At 43.3% G+C, this 26,713-nt stretch overlaps 1 protein-coding gene across 3 annotated transcripts; it reads left to right on the plus strand.

Annotated features, from left to right (window-relative positions):
- The first annotated feature begins 848 nt into the window (after positions 1–848).
- Positions 849–26,640, plus strand: LOC115169703 (zinc finger CCHC domain-containing protein 2). Of its 3 annotated transcripts, none has more exons than XM_029725601.1 (13): positions 849–2,182; positions 3,498–3,612; positions 5,440–5,510; positions 11,400–11,471; positions 19,190–19,290; positions 20,344–20,429; positions 21,109–21,192; positions 21,442–21,496; positions 21,582–21,705; positions 21,907–22,057; positions 22,174–22,296; positions 22,497–23,855; positions 24,256–26,640. In XM_029725601.1, exons 1-13 carry the CDS (start codon positions 1,391–1,393, stop codon positions 24,312–24,314), a joined length of 3,192 nt encoding a protein of 1,063 aa, XP_029581461.1. In that variant the 5' UTR covers positions 849–1,390; the 3' UTR covers positions 24,315–26,640. The 3 variants fall into 3 exon arrangements, with proteins under 3 accessions (XP_029581461.1, XP_029581463.1, XP_029581462.1); XM_029725603.1 differs by having other exon boundaries at positions 5,443–5,510; XM_029725602.1 differs by having other exon boundaries at positions 3,501–3,612.
- Positions 26,641–26,713: the final 73 nt, after the last annotated feature.

Consider the following 26,713-nt stretch of genomic DNA (forward strand, 5'->3'; position numbering starts at 1 on the left):
GTGAGATGGATTTTGGCTGACATTCTGCTAATTGTATCATCAATGAAACATTTGATCCCCATACAGTTTTCTGTTTCCAAAACTAGAATCTATAACAAACAGAGTGGACGGCGTTTTGTAGACTTACCCTTTGCCAAAGTCTCAAAGAATTACGTTGTTTAGAAAGAGTACACGAGAATGGAGTTATTGCACATGCGTACTTCACAGAGCAGGCGTTCCATAACGGAAATATGCAAGTAGATGTTAGAACGCGCCAATAGGATCTCACTAGTAGCTCCTGTTTGGCTTTACCTCCTTACTTGTTCTGCCCACAATGATTAATTTGATCACATTGGAAACGTCTATCATGGGTTAGTTATAAAACATATTTGACGATATCGTGTGCAATATAGAGATAGCCAGCTTGTAGTCCTAAAAAACGTAAATTATTTACCTCTGGTTCGTTCAGAAATTCTTATCGGCAAAATGAATGGGGAAAGAATAGGGGTTTGGAATAAACGCTGAACATAAGGTCTGAGGTTAACACAGGTTTATGAGATTTTATAGGATTTGTTCTATAAGACAATCAGCTAGTTAACATAACCATTGTAAATTATGAAGCCTTTAAGTATTGTGTTTTTTTCATAAATGCTTAAACATTTTAAAAGTTACGATCGGGGCGGCAGTTAGACTAGTGTTTAGAGCGTTGGGCCAGTAACCGAAAGGTTGTTAGAACGAATCCCCGAGCTGACATGCTAATAATCTGTCGTTCTGCCCCTAAACAAGACAGTTAACCCACTGTTCCCAGGTCGTCATTGTAAATAAGAATTTGTTCTTCACTGACTTGCCTAGTTAAATTAAGGTAAAAACATGTATTTATTTAAATCTCAGAACAGAAGCTGGATCACTTCTAGCCGTGACCGAGTTGGTGCCTACAAAAAGACGCCATTACTCTATTGTGTAAATATTTCAGTGAATTGCACTTCAGTTTCATGCAATTGTATATAGAATATCGAATGAAATCGAATATTATAGAATAACAATCCATTGTGACAGCACTGACACATTTAGTTAAAAAAATAAATGTTTTTACGTTAATGAGGGAAAGTGACTTCGGTGACCTCTGGTAAACGCACCCTTGTCACGACCCGGTACCGGGTGGGATGAAGTTAGGACCCAGCAGTTTGATGAACGATGGGAGGAGTCAACTATGGGATTTTCGAGTGGTACAGTCAGTGCATGAAAATGAGTTACTGAGCCAGCTATACATAATCTCACCATTTCATTTCCATCTAATATCACATAAATACAACTCCACGGCAGTGTACAGATGCGAACGGAGCGAGTATGTAATTCTCCGATTACGTTTGAATGAATTGATAATCGCTAACAAATCCTGTCAGAGTTGATCATGCTGAAAATTAAATTGCCCATGCGAACGGCGGAGGAAGAATACCATACCGTCGAAGACGAGCAGGAAAATACCGATTACAACAGTCTCACTATTGATTCGATTTCGTACCGTGGTGTGAGCCACCGGTTCAAGGATTCAACGAGGGAATCGTGTCGCCTGTCGCAAATTGACAAGGAGACGGTGTTTGAGTGGTTCGGCTTGCACCTCAACCCAGCAAAGCGGATAGAGTTTATGTACGGAATACTTCATATGTGTCAACCACTTGAGCTTCGCTTTTTCGGATCCTGCCTTGAGGACCTTGCACGGAAAGATTTCCACGTCTTCCGAGACTTTGAGATAAGGGCGAACAGTCAAACTGACTTGGGCCTCCTTATGGACGTTGCCGACCCTGTCGTGCGTTCCAAACTACTTGTCTGCCTGTCACTTTTGAGATCTGAAAACAGAGAATGCGCGGGCACACTTTATCGTGCTTTGAACCATATGGACCCAGCGCTGTACTTGAATACTTATCATGGCGTTCCAGTATCTCCACGTGGGAGCGCTCAGAATGTACCCGATCAACATTCCCCTCGCGATGGCGGAATGAAGTCCGGGAGATTGGAGCATCCCAGTGGGCCTCCACCGGAGGCAGAGTCGGGTTCCCTGGAGCACTTGGCGCTGCTTTTCACCATGGCCTCGCTGCACCCGGCGTTCTCTTTTCACCAGAGGGATACTGCCAGGCACCAGTTGGACAATGTGGAACGGGCCATAGAGGAGAGAAGGTATTGCCACAACCGCCCGAGCGTCCAGGTAAGCATCACATTGACAGCTTAAGTGCGTCTCAAGAGTGAATCCAAAGGGGCCTCCTCACCTTACCTCCTCTCCTTAGCTCAACTCATTACCTCACTTCTTATTGTCACTGAGCAGGTGAAAGGCTCCCATCGCATTTATTATCCTGTGCCATTAGATCAGTGCAGGTGAGGAAACGAGAAGAAAGCCAGCGAAGGCTTTGTTACTGTAGACTATTGAAATGCACCCACCCCCTTGGGGGGCCCTGGTACTTATGATGTTGACAAGTCCACAGGGGGCGTTCCCCAGTAAAACTTTCACCTGACTTTTACTTTGACAATAATTAATTAGGTAGGTAGTGCTTAAACAAGAATAACCCGTTTTTTACTGGCCACTTAGATCATAGGAATGAACAGATTACTTTTTTATACAAAATCTACATGTAATCAGATTTTAGTTCAGATTACGCATTGTAGCACTTTATTTCTGGTAAAGTGGGACCAAATAATTGCTGTGGGGATAGACCGTAGTAACCGTAGCATGTACTGATGTGAGTAGACTTGTGGAGTTAGCATAAAAAGAGAGGAGAGAGGTTCAACCCTTTCATACCAAGTATTGCTTAAAGCAGTTTCATTTCCAAGAACAGTCTTGAGTGCATGGCCATATGACTACAAGCCGAGTTCATTGTGCTGTCACAAAATGACAGACGCCATAGAATGAAGATCACTTTCTCAATCAGGAGAATAGAGAGAGACCGCTTATCTGGTTTCAGCAGACATGCTGGCCACGGCTACTGTGTCTTCTGTCATCTTCTCCACAGTAGCTAGCTATTATGAATGGGAACACCCAGCATTCTTGTGAATGGTTGCATTGTGATCTTACTTTGCATTGTGTTGGAGAAACCTTTTTCTCTCCCCCTCTTTCTCTCTCTTTCACTTTCTCTCTCCCCCTCTTTCTTTCTCTCTCTCTCCCCCTCTTTCTCTCTGGCATCCAATGAAAAAGCCAGGAGTTTGAATGAGACAAACACCCTCTCTCTCATCTGTCATTCCCTCTTGGCTGGCTCTCAGCATAATTATATGTTTCGTTAAGACAGTTAGTCTACACTTTCCTGCAGATAGGCGGTATTTCTAATAAAAACGGAGCTGACTTATGAATATAAATTCAACTGAAAAAGTTGAAAAAAATGTAGTTTTCAAAGCATGTGGAGAGGAGGAAATTAGTATTGGTTCCAGTTAAGTGTTGTAAGGGGGAAGTTGTTTAGTGGGACTATTATTGGGGGAGAACGCTTTTTTTTTTTTTTACAAAAGCACCAATCTCTTCACTTTCTTTGTTGCAGCAGAAGCAGCATACCCTGAGAAAGGAGGACCTCGGCCTCAGGAGCACTGACATGGGTCAGTCGGCCTGCTGTATTCCCAATCAGCTCCTGAACAGGACCTTATCTCAGAGAGAAGGTAGTCTCAATCCTGTTTGTTATTGCATCCTCTGAGGTCTCTCATTCACATGTTGAGAGGAGTGTTCAAGTAAGATGTATTTTAGCCTAGTGCGTTTGAGGTAAAACCAGGGACCCAAACAAATGGTCAGATATGGCTCAATAGACAGGATATATTACAGTGAGGGGAAAAAAGTATTTGATCCCCTGCTGATTTTGTACGTTTGCCCACTGACAAAGAAATGTCTTTAATTTTAATGGTAGGTTTATTTGAACAGTGAGAGACAGAATAACAACAAAAAAATCCAGAAAACCGCATTTAAAAAATGTTATAAATTGATTTGCATTTTAATGAGGGAAATAAGTATTTGACCCCCTCTCAATCAGAAAGATTTCTGGCTCCCAGGTGTCTTTTATACAGGTAACGAGCTGAGATTAGGAGCACACTCTTAAAGGGAGTGCTCCTAATCTCAGTTTGTTACCTGTATAAAAGACACCTGTCCACAGAAGCAATCAATCAATCAGATTCCAAACTCTCCACCATGGCCAAGACCAAAGAGCTCTCCAAGGATGTCAGGGACAAGATTGTAGACCTACACAAGGCTAGAATGGGCTACAAGACCATCGCCAAGCAGCTTGGTGAGAAGGTGACAACAGTTGGTGCGATTATTCACAAATGGAGCTCTTTGGCATCAACTCAACTCGCCGTGTTTGGAGGAGAAGGAATGCTGCCTATGACCCCAAGAACACCATCCCCACCGTCAAACATGGAGGTGGAAACATTATGCTTTGGGGGTGTTTTTCTGCTAAGGGGACAGGACAACTTCACCGCATCAAAGGGACGATGGACGGGGCCATGTACCGTCAAATCTTGGGTGAGAACCCCCTTCCCTCAGCCAGGGCATTGAAAATGTGTCGTGGATGGGTGTTCCAGCATGACAATGACCCAAAACACACGGCCAAGGCAACAAAGGAGTGGCTGAAGAAGAAGCACATTAAGGTCCTGGAGTGGCCTAGCCAGTCTCCAGACCTTAATCCCATGGAAAATCTGTGGAGGGAGCTGAAGGTTAGAGTTGCCAAACGTCAGCCTCGAAACCTTAGTGACTTGGAGAAGATCTGCAAAGAGGAGTGGGACAAAATCCCTCCTGAGATGTGTGCAAACCTGGTGGCCAACTACAAGAAATGTCTGACCTCTGTGATTGCCAACAAGGGGTTTTGCCACCAAGTACTAAGTTGTGTTTTGCAGAGGGGTCAAATACTTTTTTCCCTCATTAAAATGCAAATCAATTTATACAATTTTTGACAAGCGTTTTTCTGGATTTTTTGTTGTTGTTGTTATTCTTTCTCTCACTGTTCAAATAAACCTACCATTAAAATTATAGACTGATCATTTCTTTGTCAGTGGGCAAACGTACAAAATCAGCAGGGGATCAAATACTTTTTTCCCTCACTGTATGTGTAGTTTTAAACTGATACTGTGAGAGTCTTGCATTGATGCCCATGTTCTAATTACACAGGCAGATGAACTCGTGGATACCATTTTTATGTCTCTTCATGCAGTATGAAGAAGGTTTGCGGTAGTTTCCCAAGCCAATGCTAACTAGTGTTAGCGCAATGACTGGAAGTCTACAGGTACAGTAGCAATGCTTGTGAAACTACCGCTAACTTCCTTCATACTGCATGCAGAGACATTAAAATGGTGTCCCATGAGTTCTTCTGTCTCTGGGTAAGGAGAGCAATGCCATTCCTTTAACAGTGTTCAATGTATTCTGTGGTAATCAAAATTACATTTGGGTGAACAGCAATTAATTTCTCAAAAGAATAACCATGGTCTCCTTTCTTCCTGTAGCAGTTCACATTGACAAGATTGAGCTAAAGAAGATCTTTTGGAACCGAGGAAACAGGGAATACAGTATTGAGGTATGTTCATGTTTGGTCTCTAATTTTTCATGATTTTTGAAGCATACCCAGGTAGTATGTAGGAATACTTATTTTTTTAGGCCTATATATCGTTGGCCGCCAGATTGATTTGCGATTTCCTCACATTCAAATTATGTCACAAAAAAATATGTATTTTATCCTGAGCTTCAGATTGTCCATGCAATGTTTTTTTTTTTTCTGTAAATCATGCAATGTTCTCTTACAACATCTGGACAGGCAGAGATCTAAGACTTTGCCTGGCCCTGACTCAACAGTCCGTCCTCTATGGCCAGGCATCAGCCAGGCATTGTGACAAGCAGCACTGTGCTGAGCAGTTTGTGAGAGGGAGAAGGAGAGCAAGATGGAGAGAGCCAGGTTAAATAGGACAGCAGGAAGGATTGCTCCCTCCTATTCAAATGCTGTCCTCCTTTGCAAGAGAACACAATCTGGTGGAAATATGTCCTTGATCGTTCGCGACCCCATAACATCTGCCGTTACTGTTTTTACAAGCTTGCGGCATATCAGCCTGTAAAAACGGAAAGCCTTCCATTTAGACTAGAGGGTTGAAAGACTTGAGGGTAGCTCCAAGATTTCACAACACTGAGATCATGAGAGCATGTCCCCACCACAATGTTGTTGATGCTTTTGCTCAGATAGCTGGAGTAGTAATAGAATAGACGTATTCATGACTAATGCTGTCCTTATCTGTGATCTACTGAAATTGACCAAAACCATGAAGGCTACTTAGCTAAGTAACTAGAACATACTGCCAACACATGCTAACGATAATGAGTGTTGTGTTGGTCACTTAACAGTTAAAATCGGATCAGAGTTATATGGATAACAAGATGAGCTTCATTGAGGAGACTTCTGAAAGAGTTATAGCCTTACCTGTTTCTGCGTAGTCTGCTCTACAGAGACAGTGGTACTGACAGTGTGTGACTGCGTGGAGGTGTGTGTGACACTCATGAATGGAAGGAATGTCCGTCCTGGCCTTGACCCAATACCCATCCTCATCATCTGTGTGGCAGGGCAGAATGAAGTCTTCGGTTAGCCTAACAGGTTATACCTAGGCAGAGGCTCAGGGTTGCCTCTGGATTTTTAAGGGGATTTCCCTTCGCCTTGTGAAACCAGCCACGTATTAAGTATAATGAAACATGAGTGCAGCGGTCAGTTTGCTTGACCAGGCTAGAATTCCCTTGGTCTAAGGGAGATATCTCAGTGAGAGGATTGTGTTTGGTCCAACAGGTTTCTGAAAGCTGTTCTCTGGGTTTTTTTAGTGCTGGAGAAGGGTGTATCTGTAATTGAACCCTGCAGTCTTATAGCCTACTTGAAAAGGATGCACCAATGTAGCCTAAGTTAATAACCTCTTTGGGCTAGGGGGCAGTATTTTGACATCCGGATGAAAAGCGTGCCCAAAATAAACTGCCTGTTACTCAGGCCCAGAAGCTAGGATATGCATATAATTGGTAGAGTTGGATAGAAAACACTCTAAAGTTTCTAAAACTGTTAAAAGTATGTCTGTGAGTATAACAGAACTGATATGGCAGGCGAAACCCTGAGGACAAACCACCCCCCCAAAAGAAAATTCAGCCTACCACTGTTTTCAATGGCTGTCACTTTTATTATAAGGCAAAATCCTCCCAGATTGCAGTTCCTATGGCTTCCACTAGATGTCAACAGTCTTTAGAAAGAGTTTCATGCTGGGTTTCAAAAAATGAGCCAGAAATTGTAGTTTCTCTAGGTGGCTCCCATTTTGGCTGTAGTGTTTCCAAGGGCGTGGAAGAGAGCGCGTCCTTTGGTATTTTTCTCCGGTAAAGACAATAACGATTCTCCGTCTTAAATTTGATCGTTTATTTACGTGTTAGGGTACCTAAGGTTTGATTATAAACGTTGTTTGACTTTTTTGGAAAAGTTTATTAGTAACGTTTGGGATTCATTTTGTATGCATTTTGATGGAGGGAAACTGGGTGAATTATTGACTGAAGCGCGTCAGCTAAACTGAGTTTTTATGGATATGAAGAAGAACATTATCGAACAAAAGGACCATTTGTGATGTATCTGGGACCTTTTGGAGTGCCAACAGAAGAAGATCATCAAAGGTAAGGCATTTATTATATCGCTATTTCTGACTTTCGTGGCGCACCTGCCTGGTTGAAATGTTTTTCATGCTTTTGTATGTGGGGCGCTGCCCTCAGATAATCGCATGGTGTGCTTTCGCCGTAAAGCCTTTTTGAAATCTGACACAGCGGCTGGATTAACAAGAAGTTAAGCTTTATTTTAAAGTATTACACTTGCGATTTTATGAAAGTTAAATATTTATAATTCTGTAGTTTGAATTTTGCGCTCTGCAATTTCACCGGATGTTGTTGAGGTGTCCCGCTAGCGGCACGTCTAGCCATAACAGTTAAGAGGCACTGCACAGACTGTGTAAGGAATCAACTGGCAGTTGAAACCCTCTTGGCTGAAATGTGGAGGGGGACAGTGATAAAATGTTGCTGCTAGCCAGGGCTGGAAACTGACACACACACACACATTTTGTTCTTCTTTCCTCGTGGGGACCTAAACTTAATTCCATTAAAAATCCTATTTTCCCTAACCTTAACCCGTAACCCTAAACCTAACCACTAACCCCTTACCCTAGTTCTAACCTTAATTGTAACCCTAAACCTAACCCCTAAGCTTAAAATAGCCTTTGTCCGTATGGGGATGTGGAAAATGTTCCCATGAGGGAGAATTTATTGTTTTACTATCCTTGTGGGGACTTAGGGATTTTAGGTCCCCACAAGGATAGAAGAACCAACCCACACACACACACACACACACACACGAAAGAGAAAGTGGCTTGCTGGGCTGTGCCATCTGCTCCGCTGGGCATGGTGTATGAAAGAGGGTGTTAGTGAGTTAAATAGGGGAGAACATCCATCATCTTCAGCACAGGAGGAATTTCACTCTGTCTACTCTAGGCTATACACAACACAACTAAGAGTAGCCTGTAATACTAGGGTAGGCCTGTGCTGAGTTCAGTGTAAAACAATGCTTTGAGAAGTAGGCCTAGCATATTACTTGCATATTACAGAGCTGGGCCCTGGTCAAAAGTAGTGCACTACAAAGGGAATAGGGTGCCATTTGGGACTCATTGTCGTTCAGTAGGGGAGCACCAACTACCAGACTCCACAGGTTAACTTCTATGGGCTAGGTGGGACGCTAGCGTACACTATCAACCCGCGGTACACACTATCAACAGCCAGTGAAATAGCATGGCGTGAAATACAAAACAGCGAAAATTTCATTTTCTCAAACAATCAACTATTTTACACCATTTTAAAGATCAACTTCTCGTTAATCTAACCACATTGTCCGATTTCAAAAAGGCTTTACGGCGAAGCATAAAATTAGATTATGTTAGGGCATAAACTTCACAAGAAAAACCACACCGCCATTTTCCAAGCAAGGACATGCATCACAAAAAACAAAAATACAGCTAAAATATTCACTAACCTTTGATTTTCATCAGATGGCACTCATAGGACTTCATGTTACACAATACATGTATGTTTTACTCGATAAAGTTCATATTTATATCCAAAAACCCCATTTTACATTGGCACGTGATGTTCAGAAAATGTATTCCCACCAAAACTTTCAGTGAATGAGCACATCAATTTCCAAAAATACTCATCATAAATGTTGATAAAATTTACAACAGTTATTGAAAAAATTATAGATATACTTCTCCTTAATGCAACCGCTGTGTCAGATTTTAAAATGGCTTTACGGAGAAAGCACATTTTTCAATATTCTGAGTACATAGCTCAACCATCAAAGCAAGCTACACAGTTACCCGCCAAGTTTTGGGGTCAACTAAACTCAGAATTAGTATTATAAATATTCTCTTACCTTTGCTGATCTTCGTTAGAATGCACTCCCAGGACTCCTACTTCCACAAGAAATGTTATTTTTGTTCAAAATACTCTATATTTATGTCCAAATACCTCCGTTTTGTTTGTGCATTCAGATCACTATCCAAAGGCATAACGTGCGAGTGTAAATCCAGACACAAAAAGTCAAAATGTTCCATTACCGTTCGTAGAAACATGTCAAACGTTGTTTACAATCAATCCTTAGGGTCTTTTTAACATAAAACGTTGATAATATTCCAACCGGACAATAGCGTATTCATTACAGAGGAAAAAGAAGGAGCGGCACGCCAAACGTGCTTGCGCAGTAAACAACTCACTGGTCCCAGGCAGTCCACTCATTGACTGAGCTCCTATTTTCTGCCCAGTAACAGGAGAAGGATGAAACACGTTTCTAAAGGCTGTTGACAGCCAATGGAAGCTTTAGGAAGTTCAACGTGACCCCACAGACACAGTAGTTTCGATAGGGATTCAAAAGAAGAACTACAATTCTCAGATTTCCCACTTCCTGGTTGGATTTTTCTCAGGTTTTTGCCTGCCATATGAGTTCTGTTATACTCACAGACATCATTCAAACAGTTTTAGAAACTTCAGAGTGTTTTATATCCAAATCTACTAATAATATGCAAATATTTGACTCTGGGCCCGAGTATTAGGCAGTTTACTCTGGGCACGCTTTTCATCCGAAAATGAAAATACTGCCCCCTATACCTTAAAAAGTTAACTCTGTGATGGACAGAGTAGAGTAGACTGCCAGGCTGTGAAAGAGCTTGTTGTGTTCAGATCCCCCTGCGGAGCAGATTATTGGGCCCAGTGATGATGGAATGTCACATTCAAAAAATGTATTACTTACAGAGTAGAATATTTTCATATAGCCTTCCACACACGGTATAAGCCTCAGATAAAAAAAAATTTTTTATTATGTGCTTGTCTGTGTTTGAGCGCTATAGCCTTAAAGTCTCAGTCAACATTTGTTTCTGAAATGTTAGGCTACATACACATACAACTATCAGAGCAACCCAAAAAATGAAAAACAAATTGAGGCTAGTAACCTAACTGAAGCAGATCAGAGCCCAATAAAATTTTTCCTATTCTCTTGGCCTCCAAAGCATGAGAGAGCATCGGTTCACTCTAACCGTCTGAGTGAGGTGAGCGGCTGAGACTAAAACCTATTACTATTTAGTATGTTTTGAGAGGCAACAGAAAGCACCTCTTGGTATGTTTTTCTAAAGATTCAGATGATTTGTGAATATTTAGGGCCAGCGGGGTAATGTTTTGAAAGGACAGTATGGCAACACTCCAGTATGGGACCACTCCCTTCAGAGCAGGTCTAGATAAGTGTTGATGCTGTTGATACAAGATGGTTGAAATGTTTAACATCAGTTTTTTTTTCTTAGTACACTAACTCAATCTTAGTGTAAATTATCAAAGGCCCTCTATTGGTATGCAAACTTGTCAAGAGTAGTCCAGGGTGAGTTTTTGTTCTTCTTCCCAATGGGAAAACATCCTTTCAAGGCAATGCCTATCAGGGTGCGTAAGGGAGCTTGTTATGCTTTTCTGCTCAAAACATTTAAGGAGAAATTCCAACCTAGCTCTTTCTAAGATCATTATTTACTTCCATAACTAAGGTATGCAATGACCCGCTTTGGCTACAAAATCAAATACCTCAAACATTCTGAGCAGGATTTTAGAGTGGAGCTGACGTCACCTTGTCTGTGTGTGTTTAATTAAAACTGACTTATGAGGACACATCAGACGACCTAAATACTAAACTACATCACCAAATGGAATGTGGTGTCGTCCAGATTCCAGAATGTAGTTAAGTGGTTGACTGCCAAGTATCAAATAATACCATACTTTGTTTCATCTGCATATTAACGGGGAATTACATGCTGTCAAAAGCCGTGTATATGATGTGTGTTTGATAAAGCATACTGATGAATGATGTTGTCTTCCTCCCCTCTTCCAGGTCCAGTGGTCTGACTCAACGTGGAGCACAGTGACCAAGACTCACCATGAGCTGTACGACTTCCTGTCCAAGGTATGAGAGAAAAGCATATCCCCTTCGATAGATTATAGGCCTAGAAGATACTGGATTTAATGTCTGGTGAAATAAAGTCACACTATCTGCCGTCTGTATAAGAGGTCTGATGATATGTGGATGTTGTCTTACGGATAAATAGATGAGTCTGCGCACTTCGCACACAGTATATTGTTGCTCCACAGACCAGGAGGTATTTTGGATTCCTGTATAGATCTTGTCGTATGCCATCAGATCCTATTCATTTTAGTGCTGTTAGGGCTTCGATTTTTGGGGATAAACTTCTGTTTAATTAGCTAGCTCCACAGCCATTTGCCAACCCAGATGCAGTGTTTACTTTCCAAATGTATGCATGTGCTTTCTAGTCACTCAATGCTCTATGTCCATGCTAATACTAATATTGTGACATACAGTACCAGTCAAAAGTTTGGACACACCTACTAATTCCAGGGTTTTTCTTTATTTTTTTACTATTTTCTACATTGTAGAATAATAGTGAAGACATCAACACTATGAAATAACACATGGAATCATGTAGTAACCAAAAAAGTAAATATGTTTTACATTTGAGATTCTTCAAAGTAGCCACCCTTTTTTTTTCAACATCAACTGTTCAGTGGAGACTGCGTGAATCAAACCTTCATGGCCGAATCGCTGCAAAGAAACCAATACTAAAAGACCCCAATAAGATGAAGAGACTTGCTTGGGCCAAGAAACACGAGCAATGGACATTAGACTGGTGGAAATCTGTCCTTTGGTCTGATGAGTCCAAATTTGACATTTTTGGTTCCAACCACTGTATCTTTGTGAGTAGGTGAACGGATGATCTCCGCATGTGTGGTTCCCACCGTGAATTATGGAGTTGTGATGTTGTGGGGGTGCTTTGCTGGTGACACTTGTCAGTGATTTATTTAGAATTCAAGGCACACTTAACCAGCATGGCTACCACAGCATTCTGCAGCAATATGCCATGCCATCTGGTTTGCGAATAGTGGGACTATCATTTGTTTTTCAACAGGACAATAACTTCTATCAGCATGTTAAATGTGCAACCAGAGGGCAAAAAATGTGTACAAAGCTCTCCCTTGCCCTCCATTTGGCAAATCTGACCATAATTATATCCTCCTGATTCCTGCATACAAGCAAAAACTAAAGCAGGAAGCACCAGTGACTCGGTCAATAAAAGTGGTCAGATGAAGCAGATGCTAAGCTACAGGACTGTTTTGCTAGCACAGACTGGAATATGTGCCGGATTCTTCCGATGGCATTGAGTACACCACATCAGTTACTGGCTTCATCAATAAGTGCATTGATGACGTCATCCACAGAGTGACTGTACGTACATTCCCCAACCAGAAGCCATGGATTACAGGCAACATCCGCACTGAGCTAATTGGTAGAGCTGCTGGTAAAGCAGGTAAAGCATCAATACAGGACTAAGATCGAGTCGTACTACACCGGCTCCGACGCTCGTCGGATGTGGCAGGGCTTGCAAACTATTAGACTACAAAGGGAAGCACAGCCGCGAGCTGCCCAGTGACACGAGCCTACCAGATGAGCTAAAAAACTTTTTGCTCGCTTCGAAGCAAGTAACACTGAAACATGCATGAGAGAATCAGCTGTTCCGGATGACTGTGTCATCACGCTCTTCGTAGCCGACCTTTAACCTCTCTAGGACCGGCGGGACGAATTCGTCCCACCTACGTAACAGCCAGTTGAATCCTGTGGCGCAATTTTCAAATACCTTAGAAATGCTATTACTTCAATTTCTCAAACATATGACTATTTTACAGCTATTTAAAGACAAGACTCTCGTTAATCTAACCACACTGTCCGATTTCAAAAAGGCTTTACAACGAAAGCAAAACATTAGATTATGTCAGCAGAGTACCCAGCCAGAAATAATCAGACACCCATTTTTCAAGCTAGCATATAATGTCACAAAAACCCAGAAGACAGCTAAATGCAGCACTAACCTTTGATGATCTTCATCAGATGACACACCTAGGACATTATGTTATACAATACATGCATGTTTTGTTCAATCAAGTTCATATTTATATCAAAAACCAGCTTTTTACATTAGCATGTGACGTTCAGAACTAGCATACCCCCCGCAAACTTCCGGCGAATTTACTAAAAATTTACTAAATTACTCACGATAAACGTTCACAAAAAGCATAACAATTATTTTAAGAATTATAGATACATTACTCCTCTATGCACTCGATATGTCTGATTTTAAAATAGCTTTTCGGTGAAAGCACATTTTGCAATATTCTAAGTAGATAGCCCGGCATCACAGGGCTAGCTATTTAGACACCCACCAAGTTTAGCCTTCACCAAAATCAGATTTACTATTAGAAAAGTTTGATTACCTTTCCTGTTCTTCGTCAGAATGCACTCCCAGGACTTCTACTTCAATAACAAATGTAGGTTTGGTCCAAAATAATCCATAGTTATGTTCCAACAGCGACGTTTTGTTCGTGCGTTCTAGACACTATCCCAATGGTAAATAACGGTCATGCGCACGGCACATTTCGTGACAAAAGATTTCTAAATATTTCATTACCGTACTTCGAAGCATGTCAACCGCTGTTTAAAATCAATTTTTATGCCATTTTTCTCGTAAAAAAGCGATAATATTCCGACCGGGAATCTGCAATTAGGTAAACAGCCGAAAGAAAATACTTCACGGGGTCGAATCGGGCACGCGCCTAATTCCATTGTCCTCTGATAGACCACTTGGCAAAGGCGATTATGTGTTTCAGCCTGAGGCTGCCTCGTCATCGTTCAGATTTTTCCCGGGCTCTGAGAGCCTATTGGAGCCGTAGGAAGTGTCACTTTACAGCTAAGATCCTGACTCTTCAATAAACAGAAGCAAGAACAACAACACCTTGTCAGACAGGCCACTTCCTGCATGAAATCTTCTCAGGTTTTTGCCTGCCATAGGAGTTATGTTATACTCACAGACACCATTCAAACAGTTTTAGAAACTTTAGGGTGTTTTCTATCCAAAGCCAATAATTATATGCATATTCTAGTTACTGGGCAGGAGTAGTAACCAGATTAAATCGGGTACGTTTTTTATCCGGATGTGAAAATACTGCCCCCTATCCCAAAGAAGTTAAACAGGTCAACATTCACAAGGCCGCAAGGCCAGACGGATTACCAGGACGTGTACTCCTAGCATGTGCTGACCAACTGGCAAGTGTCTTCACTGACATTTTCAACCTCTCCCTGTCGGAGTCTGTAATACCAAGATGTTTCAAGCAGACCACCATAGTCCCTGTCCCCAAGAACACTAAGGTAACCTGCCTAAATGACTACCGACCCGTAGCACTCACGTCTGTAGCCATGAAGTGCTTTGAAAGGCTGGTCATGGCTCACAACAACATTATCCTAGATAACCTAGAGCCACTCCAATCTCCATTGCACTCCATCCTGCCTTTTCACACCTGGACAAAAGGAACACCTATGTGAGAATGCTATTCCTTGACTACATCTCTGCGTTCAACACTATAGTGCCCTCAAAGCTCATTACTAAGCTCAGGACCCTGGGACTAAACACTTCCCTCTGCAACTGGATCCTGGACTTCCTGACGGCCGCACACAGGTAGTAAGGGTAGGTAACAACACATCCACCACGCTGATCCTCAACACGGGGGGCCCTGAGGTGTGCGTGCTCAGTCCCCTCCTGTTCACTCATGACTGCATGGTCAGGCACGACTCCAACACCATCATTAAGTTTGCCGATGACACAACAGTGGTAGGCCTGATCAATGATGAGACAGCCTATCGGGTTGTGGTGCCAGGACAACAACCTCTCCCTCAACGTGATCAAGACCTAGGAGATGATTGAGGAGTATAGGAAAAGGACGACCGAGCACGCCCCCATTCTCATCGACGGGGCTCTAGTGGAGCAGGTTGAGAGTGTCAAGTTCCTTGGTGTCCACATCGCCAACAAACTAACATTGTCCAAGCACACCAAGACAGTCGTGAAGAGGGCACGGCAAAACCTTTTCCCCCTCAGGAGACTGAAAAGATTTGTCATGGGTCCTCAGATCCTCAAAAGGTTCGACAGCTGCATTATCGAGAGCATCCTGACTGGTTGCATCACTGCCTGGTATGGCAACTGCTCGTCCTCCGACCGCAAGGCACTACAGAGGGTAGTGCATACGGCCCAGTACATCACTTGGGCCAAGCTTCCTGCCATCCAGGACCTCTATACCAGGCGGTATCAGAGGGAGGCTGTAAAAATTGTCAAATACTCCAGCCACCCTAGTCATAGACTGTTCTCTCTGCTACGGCACGGCAAGTGGTACCGGAGTGCCAAGTATAGGTCCAAGAGGCTTCTAAACAGCTTCTACCCCCAAGCCATAAGACTCCTGAACATCTAATAAATGGCTACCCAGACTATTTGCACCCCCCCTCTTTTACACTACTGCTACTGTTTATTATCTATGCATAGTCACTTTAATTACTCTACCTAAACTCAGCAAAAAAAGAAACGTCCTCACTGTCAACTGCGTTTATTTTCAGCAAACTTAATGTGTAAATATTTGTATGAACATAAGATTCAACAACAGACATAAACTGAACAAGTTCCACAGACATGTGACAAACAGAAATGTTGTAATGTGTCCCTGAACAAAGGGAGAGGTCAAAATCAAAGGTAACAGTCAGTATCTGGTGTGGCCACCAGCTGCATTAAGTACTGCAGTGCAAGCTTAGTCCGATGATGCTATGACACAGCGCCTCAGACAATGACGGACCCTCCACCTCCAAATCGATCCCATTCCAGAGTACAGGCCTTGTTGTAACGCTCATTCCTTCGACGATAAACGTGAATCCAACCATCACTCCTGGTGAGTCAAAACTGCGACTCGTCAGTGAAGAGCACTTTTTGCCAGTCCTGTCTGGTCCAGCGACGGTGGATTTGTGTCCACAGGCGATGTTGTTGCTGGTGACGTCTGGTGAGGACCTGCCTTACAACAGGCCTTCAAGCCCTCAGTCCAGCCTCTCTCAGCCTATTGCGGACAGTCTGAGGACCGATGGAGGGATTGTGCCTTCCTGGTGTGACTCGGGCAGTTGTTGTTGCCATCCTGTACCTGTCCCGCAGGTGTGATGTTCGGATGTACCGATCCTGTGCAGGTGTTGTTACACGTGGTCTGCCACTGCGAGGACGATCAGCTGTCCGTCCTGTCTCCCTGTAGCACTGTCTTGGGCGTCTCCCAGTACAGACATTGCAATTTATTGCCCTGGCCACATCTGCAGTCCTCATGCCTCCTTACAGCATGCCTAAGGCACGTTCACGCAGATGAGCAGGGACCCTGGGCATCTTTCTTTTGGTGTTTTTCAGAGTCAGTAGAAAGGCCTCTTTTGTGTCCTAAGTTTCCATAACTGTGACCTTAATTGCCTACCGTCTGTAAGCTGTTAGTGTCTTAACGACCGTTCCACAGGTGCATGTTCATTAATTGTTTATGGTTCATTGAACAAGCATGGGAAACAGTGTTTAAACCCTTTTCAATGAAGATCTGTGAAGTTAATTCGTAAAAATCCAATTATCTTTGAGAGTGTCCTGTAAAAGGGACATTTCTTTTTTTTTAATCTTTTTTTTTTTTACATGTACATATTACCTCAATTACCTTCGACTAACCGGTGCCCCCGCACATTGACTCTGTACCGGTACCCCTTGTATATAGCCTCACTATTATTTTACTGCTGCTCTTTAATTATTTGTAACTTTTATTTCTTATTTAGGTATTTTCCTTAACTGCATTGTTGGTTAAGGGCTTGTAAGAATTTCACTGTAAGGTTGTATTCAGAATACAACATGTGCCGAATACCTGTTGTATTCGGCGCATGTGACAAATAACATTTGATTTGATTTGAACCGAAAGCACACCTCCAGGCTGTGTAAGGGATATTTGACCAAGAAGGAGAGTGATGGAGTGCTGCATCAGATGACCTGGCCTCCACAATCACCTGACCTCAACCCAATTGAGATGGTTTGGGATGAGTTGGACCGCAGAGTGAAGGAAAAGCAGCCAACAAGGGCTCAGCATATGTGGGAACTCCTTTAAGACTGTTGGGAAAGCATTCCAGCTGACTACCTCATGAAGATGGTTGAGAGAATGCCCAGAGTGTGCAAAGCTGTCATCAAGGGGTGGCTACTTTGAAGAATCTCAAATATAAAATATATAATGATTTAACATGTTTTTGGTTGCTACATTATTCCATGTGTGTTATTTCATATTTGTTATGTCTTCACTATTATTCTACAATGTAGAAAATAGTAAAAATAATGAAAAACCCTTGAATGAGTAGGTGTGTCCAAACTTACTAGTACTACTAGTACTGTATATTAGTAGTACTAGTACTTTATATTGAAATGCATTTCTACATCTTGCAAAAAAAATTATACCCCTAAATGTTATATATAAACTTTATGAATATACTGTACGTACATTGCCTTCGGAAAGTATTCAGACCCCTTGACTTTTTCAACATTTTGTTACGTTACAGCCTTATTCTAAAATTGATTAAATAAAAAAAATACTCCGCAATCTACACAGAATACTCCATAATGACAAAGCGAAAACAGGTTGTTAAACATTTTTTGCAAATGTATTAAAAATAAAAACTGCTTATTTACGTAAGTATTTAGACCCTTTGCTATGAGACTCGAAGTTGAGCTCCGGTGCATCCTGTTTCCATTGATCATCGTGATTGGAGACCACCTGTGGTAAATTCAATTGATTGGACATGATTTGGAAAGGCACACACCTGTCTATATAAGGTGCCACTGTTGACAGTGTATGTCAGAGCAAAAACCAAGAAATGAGGTCCAAGGAATTGTGAGTAGAGCTCCGAGACAGGATTGTGTCGAGGCACAGATCTGGGGAAGGGTACCATAACATTTCTGCAGTATTGAAGGTCCCCAAGAACACAGTGGCCTCCATCATTCTTAAATGGAAGAAGTTTGGAACCACCAAGACTCTTCCTAGAGCTGGCCGCCCGGCCAAACTGAGCAATTGGGTAAGAAGGGCTTTGGTCAGGGAGGTGACCAAGAATCCAGAAGGACAACCATCTCTGCAGCACTCCACCAATCAGGCCTTTATGGTAGAGTGGCCAGAACGAATCCACTCTTCAGTAAAAGGCACATGACAACCCGCTTTCAGTTTGCCAAAAGGCATCTAAAGACTCTCAGACCATGAGAAACAAGATTCTCTGGTCTGATGAAACCAAGATTGAACTCTTTGGCCTGAATGCCAAGTGTCACGTCTGGAGGAAACCTGGCACCATCCCTACGGTGAAGCATGGTGGTGACAGCATCATGCTGTGGGGATGTTTTTCAGCGGCAGGGACTACAGGATCGAGGGAAAGATGAACGGAGCAAAGTACAGAGATCCTTGATGAAAACCTGCTCCAGAGCGCTCAGGCCCTCAGACTGGGGTGCTTCAACAAAGTACTGAGTAAAGGGTCTGAATACTTATGTAAATGTAATATTTTCATTGTGTTTTATTTTTATAAATTTGGTAATGTTTTTTCTTTCATTGTGGGGTATTTTGTGTTGATTGATTAGGGGGGGAAATGAATCCATTTTAGAATAAGGCTGAGACGTAACAAGATGTGGAAAAAGTCAAGGGGTCTGAATACTTTCAGACGGCACTGTATGTCTATGATAACCCCTCATACGATTCCCTGCATTCCAGCTACCATGTGAGAGGTCTGCTGAGCCCTTTGAGAAGGGACTGGTGAGGTTACTGGCCCAGAGAGACCAGTATGAACCCAGGGACCTGGAGAGGACGCTACAGTGAGTCTCCCTCTTTTACTCCGTTTGTTGCAGCACACAGAATGATGCGACATCTCAAGGGTTTTCATATTGTCAGTCAAATAAATCGATTTCTTGAAGTTCACACTTTCTTGTTGTTATACACTCCAGCTGTTCTTTTTTCCCCTCGATATTCAAGATCTATTTATCTTCTATGACTTGCTTCTGTGGCATAAAATAACATTGCTGTATGAGATGGCTAAAACGGTCTACTAGTCCAAACCTCTACTTTAGCTGTGTTTTATTCACAAACCTCAACGTATCATATTGTGGAGAGTAGAGTAGACTACCCTCTAGTTACTGTCACCAACACTGCCATAAGCTCCAGTGTTGTCAGTTATGGTGAATAACCTCCAGGCTTTACATGTGTCAGAGCCCAGGCTTTGATATCTAGGTCAACTGTGATGTCATTACCATTACTAGCCATTCCTTAAGGCAGTGTTTCCCAACTCCAATTCCCCAGTACTCCCAACAGAACAAATGTTTGTTGTAGCCCGGGACAAACAGCTCATTCAACTCAATTAGGGCTTGATGATTAGTTGACAAGTTGAATCCGGTGTGCTTGCCCAGAGCTACAGTAAAAATGAGTACTGTTGGGGGTCTTGAGGACTGGAGTTGGGAAACACTGTCTGAAGGCATTGACACGCCCGAGAGTACTTATTAACACCTTTGAACAGAGTTCCGGACATAATTTGTAGAAACAGGCAAAAATGTCGTCAGTCAGACGCCCACCTGCGGGCGGGTGGTCAGTCCCTAAAACCATGAATGGCAGACCGTAACTCTGTGAGACGTGGTTTCTCCATTGCAGATATGGATGGGATCACTTTTTCCCTTCTCTTTTTCACTACCATCCAAGGTCACACCCTCACTTTGTGATCTCTTACAGAGTGCACCTACTGTATCTTGCTATTAGATATTCTAGTATAGAACAGGTGATGGAGGACACATTAAATTATAATTTCCAAGTCACTTTCTCTCTCCCTCTGTGTAATTTCTATCTTTAACTCCCTTTCTTCTCTCTCTCCACTGTGACAGGGACATGCTTCTGTCAGCCCCAGCAGCCTTCAGGCAGAGAGGAGAGGTCTGCAGGTTCCTTGTCCCCTGCCTCAGCCTCCAGGAAGGTGAGATATCACCCGCTCCGCTGACGTGTACAGGAATGCATGTCTCCACAAACCATCCACCTGATTGGTTAGGGATGCCTTGGAACACAGACCACAATTGCCCCTCTATCTTGTAGAATCATTTTGTATTTGGATTGATGTGGTCGGTCCATGTGACTAATCGTACCAATAAACAACTTCTCAGTCAACTTTAACTTTTTATTTTTTTTATTTTATGGCCTTTGAAAGTAACGCCCTGAACCCAGTTTCAATATTTCTCCCAGAGGACCGGTAAATCCTCCAGAAATAATACGCACACTGCTTGGTGGACCAGCTTAGAGAAATAAACCCAGCTTCACAGTGAACAGCTCTCAGCATAGCTGCAGGACCAGGAGGCTGTTTCACCACATTAAACCCTGAGCCATTATCAATTGACTAAATTAAATTATTATTTGGGAAAGTTTCCTCAAACCTCTGACCATTCAAGGGAATCCATTGCTCATTGGTTTCACACAGCTGCATTAAATTGACCACAGAAATTCATGAACCAAGAATGTATTTTTGATGTCTAGGCTGCAAATGTAAAGCGTTTAATATTAACACACTTCCGCTGCCTAAAGACCTGCAAAGCTGTAATGTTAGGTAGGCTGGAAGGATCTTGTCGGCCATAATATCTCACCATCTGGTCTCTCCTACCCAGATAATACAGGAACTCTGGGAAAGACCTGCAAGGCAGCCGAGCACTTTAAAGAAGACTGCACAGAGCCATCCAGTCAGGACGAAGGTGTGTGTGTGTGCGCTGTATGGTGTAGTTTCTATTATCGCTGTCTCATATAAACCATTTACTCTGCCTGTCTGTCATTCTTTGTGGGGTTGATCTGACAGTGTGTGGAAATGGCTATTTCATACAGACAGATATTGTTGCCTGTCACCCTATGTGATTTAAATCCAGTTGAATTTAATTGATCAATAGTTGATGTTCACTCGTACTTCTCTCTCTTTCTCGATCATCATTCTGCTCTCCCTCACCCAGACTTCGAGTCGCACCACCTTGGGCATCAGACGGAGTGCAGCAGGTTAGGCCAGAGGTAAGAGCTCTATCTGTTCAGTCCCAGACATGTGACCTTGTGGCTGATGGGTTGTACTAAGAGGATCCTTTCCTTCTCTTTACAGCATACTGATGACAAAGAGCAGCCGGAGTGAGAGCCAGAGGCCTGCTGTCCACTTAGAGCACAACGGAGTGGTGGAGGGGAGGAGAAAAGCAGATGTTATGTCCTGTTGTCCAGACCCACATCAGGTCAGTCACACATCTCTCCCTGACCTGGCCACTAGAGAAACTGGTAGAAACAGCAGGACTGTCAATATGCTGCTGTGTAACGCTGACTGGCATCTGTTCTAACAGTAAAAGCATGTCTCTTGTATTTTTGACTTTTTTGTTTGATTAGATCATGATAATTTACATCTGTTTAGCGTGTTAAATGTTCTGCTCTCTCTTCAGAAGGTAGATGAGAAATGGGCTTTCACTCCAGAACTAAAGAGTAGAAGAAGACCTGATGAAGTTAGGAGAAGTGAGGGGGCCAAAGCCTACATCCCCAACGGCATCATCAGACCGCTGTCAACAAACGTGACTAGACAGGGTGTCAGTGAGAGTAAGTAGCCATGTCTGGCAATAGCCTATCCCCACCCCCAATTCAACGGTTTACATTTTAACAACATGCATGTTTGTGATTGGTGGTTTTCTAAGTGCATTCCTCCACCCCTGTAGAGCCAGTCCAGGACAGGTATGGAGACACGTGGTCTGAGAGCTCCAGTAACCCCTCCAGCCCCCAGCATGAGGCCCGTGAGAGTCTGGAGAGTGAGGACCTTGAAGACTTGGAGGAAGAGAGAGGTGAGTGGCCCCTCTACCCCTGTGGGGCCAGATTAATCCTGGACTAAAGAGCACTTTCAGTGGAGAGTCTCCATTTAGTCCAGGACAAAGCTTTATTTGGGTCTGGAAACCGGCCCATGATGTCTCAGTCTTTAGCCTTAATGTGAAATAGTGCTGTTGAACCTCAAGATGTGTCTAATGATCGCTTCTCTCTCTCCCAGACACTACTGAGAGTTACTCGGATCACTCTGTCCAGCAGAAGAGGGCGAGTGGTCACAGCAGGGGGAAAATTGTGGCTACTGTACACCCTATGGTCCCTGTCCCCCACAAGGAAGAGCCATCCTACACTGACAGTACCCGAAGTGTACATCCTATACCACTGACGGTCCAGAATGGGCCCACCATGCCAGACGTTATGGTCTTTGTCACTTCACAGCCGGGGGACGTTTCACCAGAAGAGGGGGCACTGACTGGGACCACCCCCATGGTTCCTCAGGTGTCCATCCCAAGCCAAGCTCCCCTGGGAGACCCTGAGAGACAGAGGCATGTGTCTGTGTCTGCACCCCTGAACTCACAGCCAGCCACCCCAGGCTCCAGCAGTCACCCCATACTCCAGTGTTATAGAACCCCCACTAGCCCAGACAGTAGAAGCACTAACCCCCAGCACCAGCCCCCCATGGGTGCAATCAGTGTCATCCCCCCGACCTCCCACATGTCCCCCCTGCAGCAAACGTACATCACCACTGACTCAGCCTCCACTGCCACCCTACCCCGAGCAGCCTCTCTCCCTGACCCTAACACCAGGCCTCAAGCCCTGGCTGTACCCACCAGCTTACCCACTCCTAACTACGTGACACCCTCCTCAGGGGCATCTGTGACCCCAGCTGCCATCAGTCAGGTTCAGGCCACTCTGCTCCCAGCCGTCCCCACTCACACCCCCGGCCCCGTGTCCAGCCAAGCCCTGACCCTCACCCACAGCACGGCCCAGGGAGACGGCACCGCTTCTTGCAGCAGCTCGGGGGTGGCAGCAGGGCAGGCCCAGCAAAAGCTGCAACCCCAGCAGCAGGCCCAACCTCTCCAGCAACAGCAGATGAGCTGCAACACCTGCGGTTGCCGTGGCAGCTGTGGTAGTAGCCACTCCCCCAACCCCAACTTCTACTTCCCTCCCCAGCTGGGGCGCCAGGTCTTCAGCGCCGCCCACCTCCCTCTCTTCCACCTCCCGTCCATGTGCAGCGCTGGATACCCCAGCCACCGCAGTCAGGTCCAACACCAGAGCAACGGCACCACACAGCTACCCTTCTATCCCCCTCCTCCTCACACAGCCACGCCAACGCAATACGTCAGTGGACCCCTGCTCCACACCTCCCACTCAGACCACATGCTGGCCACCCAGGCTGGATACAACCTGCAGCAGATGGCAGCTGCTTCCTTCAACCCTTTCTACACACCCATGTTCTCCTCGGTGGGACTGGGCACGGGCATGAAGAAGAGCAGTGCCAACGTCTCCTGCTATAACTGTGGGCTCAGCGGGCACTATGCCCAGGACTGCAAGCAGCCCTCAATGGACGCCGGGCAGCAAGGTAATACTGGCCAGGCTAGTGGCAGAGAGAGGAGGTGAAGTCTCTCATAGTGATAGAGCAGAGAAAAGAAGGATTCCTCTTTTGTTTCAGCAAAATAAAATGTTGTATAGGAAGGCAGAGCTTTTTTTTGTAACTTTTTTTCCCACCGTGTTTTGCACTATCCACCATTTTTATGTCTGACGCTCTCTGTAGCAAATCCTGGATTGTCTGAACGCGCTAAAGAGCTCTATTAAACACCCAACCAAGTGTTAAATCATCTTTTGATGGGACACTGAATCTGGAAGGCTAGCATAGACTATGGACATCACATTTCTTTAGGTTACTTGTTGGCTAGTTTGGCACGCGACACTGACGCACTCCTGTGTGTGTGTGTGTGTGTGTGTGTGTGTGTGTGTTTCAGGTGGCTTTCGGCTGAAGTACGCAGCCCCCCACTCCTCTGAAGCAGACAAAACTGACTGACATGACAGAGAGAGGACCAAGAGAATGCTTTGTTTATCTCACTACAGTAAAGATTCCAGAAATCCAAAGGGTTGAGTTTTTCAACAATTTGTAATACCTTCCAAATGTCCTTTAGGGGTTTGAGAACCCGTGCAAATATCCTGACTAGTTTCTCAGTAAAGAATGGAATCCGATATAATTCTCAGACTTTTCAGAGGGTGGTATTTTGCACTGAAGACCGGCACGAGACAAGCTCACATTTACAGACTAGTCTCTTACTTTAAAGAAAGAAAACCACATATTTAAATGGTGTGGTGGTAACTTGCATTCGATAAGGATTGATAGATTTGGAGAGAAAAAAAATTACATTCTAATTTTAATGTAGGTCTTTTTAGAACATTTCAATTCTTCCAGAATCTGCCTTTGGTTCAAGTCGTTATATGTTAGGCTAAGTAGCCTATATCAACTAAAGCATGTCATGACTTCAAGTCTCTGTTCTCCCTGTCAGTTCTTTCATATGCTAGCACTTGTAATGGGAGGGAAGGTAGTGAGTAGGACAATGCCTTAGTGCCTCACAGAGAAAAGATGGAGAGGGTTATATTATCGCATAGGTGTTCAAAAAAAAATACAGTTAAAAAGCAGCTAGTAGTTTAACCTACCAGCTCATTAAATTTCTTTTTTATCTATTTGAAATAACAAAATATGTGATTTATAAAAATGGGTGGGGGGGTGAATATTCAAAAACTTCACATGCTCTTTTATTTTTTTGGATTGTCATAAAGTGGAGGAAAGATGTATGGTTTATGAGATAAAAATATTTATGTAATTTGTTTTTTGACAGAATATTCTGAATGTACCATAAATACCCTGTATTTCATTTGTTTTACATGCCAACGGTATTCCATTTAAGGAAAATCTTTGTGCGAAAAGGAATGTTTTATTGTCATTTGTTGCCACTTGATTTAATGTGAAGCATGTATTAAGTTAATCATGTCTGTCATTCATGATGTTAAAGGGATACTACAGGATTTTGGCAATCTACTTCCTCAGAGTCAGATTCATTTGTGGATACCATTTTTTATGTCTCTGCGTGCAGTTTGAAGGAAGCTGCTAACTAGCGCTAGTGCAATTGCTAACTAGCATTAGAGCAATGACTAGAAGTCTACGGTATCTGCTAGCATGCTAGACTTCCAATCATTGCGCTAATGCTAGTTAGCATTGGCTCATGAAACCACCTCTTAACATAACAGTGGTATCCAGGAGTTCATCTGACTGGGGAAGTAGATAAAGAGCCTCATTGCCAAAATCCTGAAGTAACGTTATAACCCTTTAATGCTGCTGTTTTGTTTGTAACTGTCTCCTGGGGGCAAAATTGCACTAATCCTTGCAGGTCTGTGCGTGTGTATATCTATGTTTGGTTCTTTGTGGGTCATGTCCCAAATGCTCTCAGGCAATGAGAGGACTCTTGTGGTTAATGTATCCCCTAAGCCTCTCCTCTAGGAGGTGGTTTTCTGAGACCCAAATCAACCCCCCCATCCCTACCCCCTAGGCACTTGGGTCGATCCAAAGTCAACCCCTAGTCACTTGAGTAGATCTGAAAGAATTGGATAGATGTAATCAATGGTAAAATCTTCACTTGAGCTTGCCTTCTGATAAGATTGCTGGAATTCTTGCCAAATTGCTTTCATCTATACAATCCTTTCTGATCTGCACAAGTGCAAAGGTTAGGGGCTAGTGGTCGATCTTTGGATTGGGCTACAGAATCACTGTCCCTTATCCTACCGCCATGCATGTACTGTACCTGTTGAAGATGTTGAACGTTTGGCTCCTGCCCGTTTGTGTAGGCTTGTGTCAAGCTCTTTGTTGCCAGAACTTTATGTGCCCTATTCCTCCTTTCTCATGCAGCAATGAGATTGTATTATGCATGTAGGTGTAAATTTGTGCACATCTGTAAGAGGCTAACTACACACACTTACTGTACTCAAATGAGAACTTCTGTATTAGAAAAAAGGTAAAACACTCACTGTTGTTAAAGACAATCGCCTGTTTGTGGGATTGAAACCCACCTTTCTCTTTCACTGTCTGCTGTTGAGGTGGATTGTTTAGTGTTTTCCAGCATACCAACACACAGGCACGCAATGTGTAAGCTATCTGAAATTGACACGCAGGTAAAGTGGAACGTTTTATAAAGTGGAACGTATCTGTAAGCAGCTTTTCAGAATCCGTTTTTTAAAGTTTTAAACGTTTTGTATTGGATTTAAGAGGCCTAGTTGACTTTATTTTGATTAATATCTTTATTTTGATGTTTCAAATTAAAATTGAAAGAGAAAAAAACATGAACTATCAAGCCTGTTTGATGTATTTGTTGAACTTTTATGAGTGCTGTAGGTTGAGGTTGTGTTACCTCTGGTGCAATTCAT

This window comes from Salmo trutta, chromosome 31 (assembly GCF_901001165.1).
Source record: "Salmo trutta chromosome 31, fSalTru1.1, whole genome shotgun sequence".
Classification (NCBI taxonomy): domain Eukaryota; kingdom Metazoa; phylum Chordata; class Actinopteri; order Salmoniformes; family Salmonidae; genus Salmo; species Salmo trutta.

Coding starts and splice junctions, on each gene's coding strand:
- LOC115169703 (XM_029725601.1), top strand. CDS start 1,391: ATGCTGAAAATTAAATTGCCCATGCGAACGGCGGAGGAAGAATACCAT. Junction 5,511..11,399: donor ACAGGGAATACAGTATTGAG/GTATGTTCATGT, acceptor CCCCTCTTCCAG/GTCCAGTGGTCTGACTCAAC. Junction 20,430..21,108: donor CTGCCTCAGCCTCCAGGAAG/GTGAGATATCAC, acceptor TCTCCTACCCAG/ATAATACAGGAACTCTGGGA.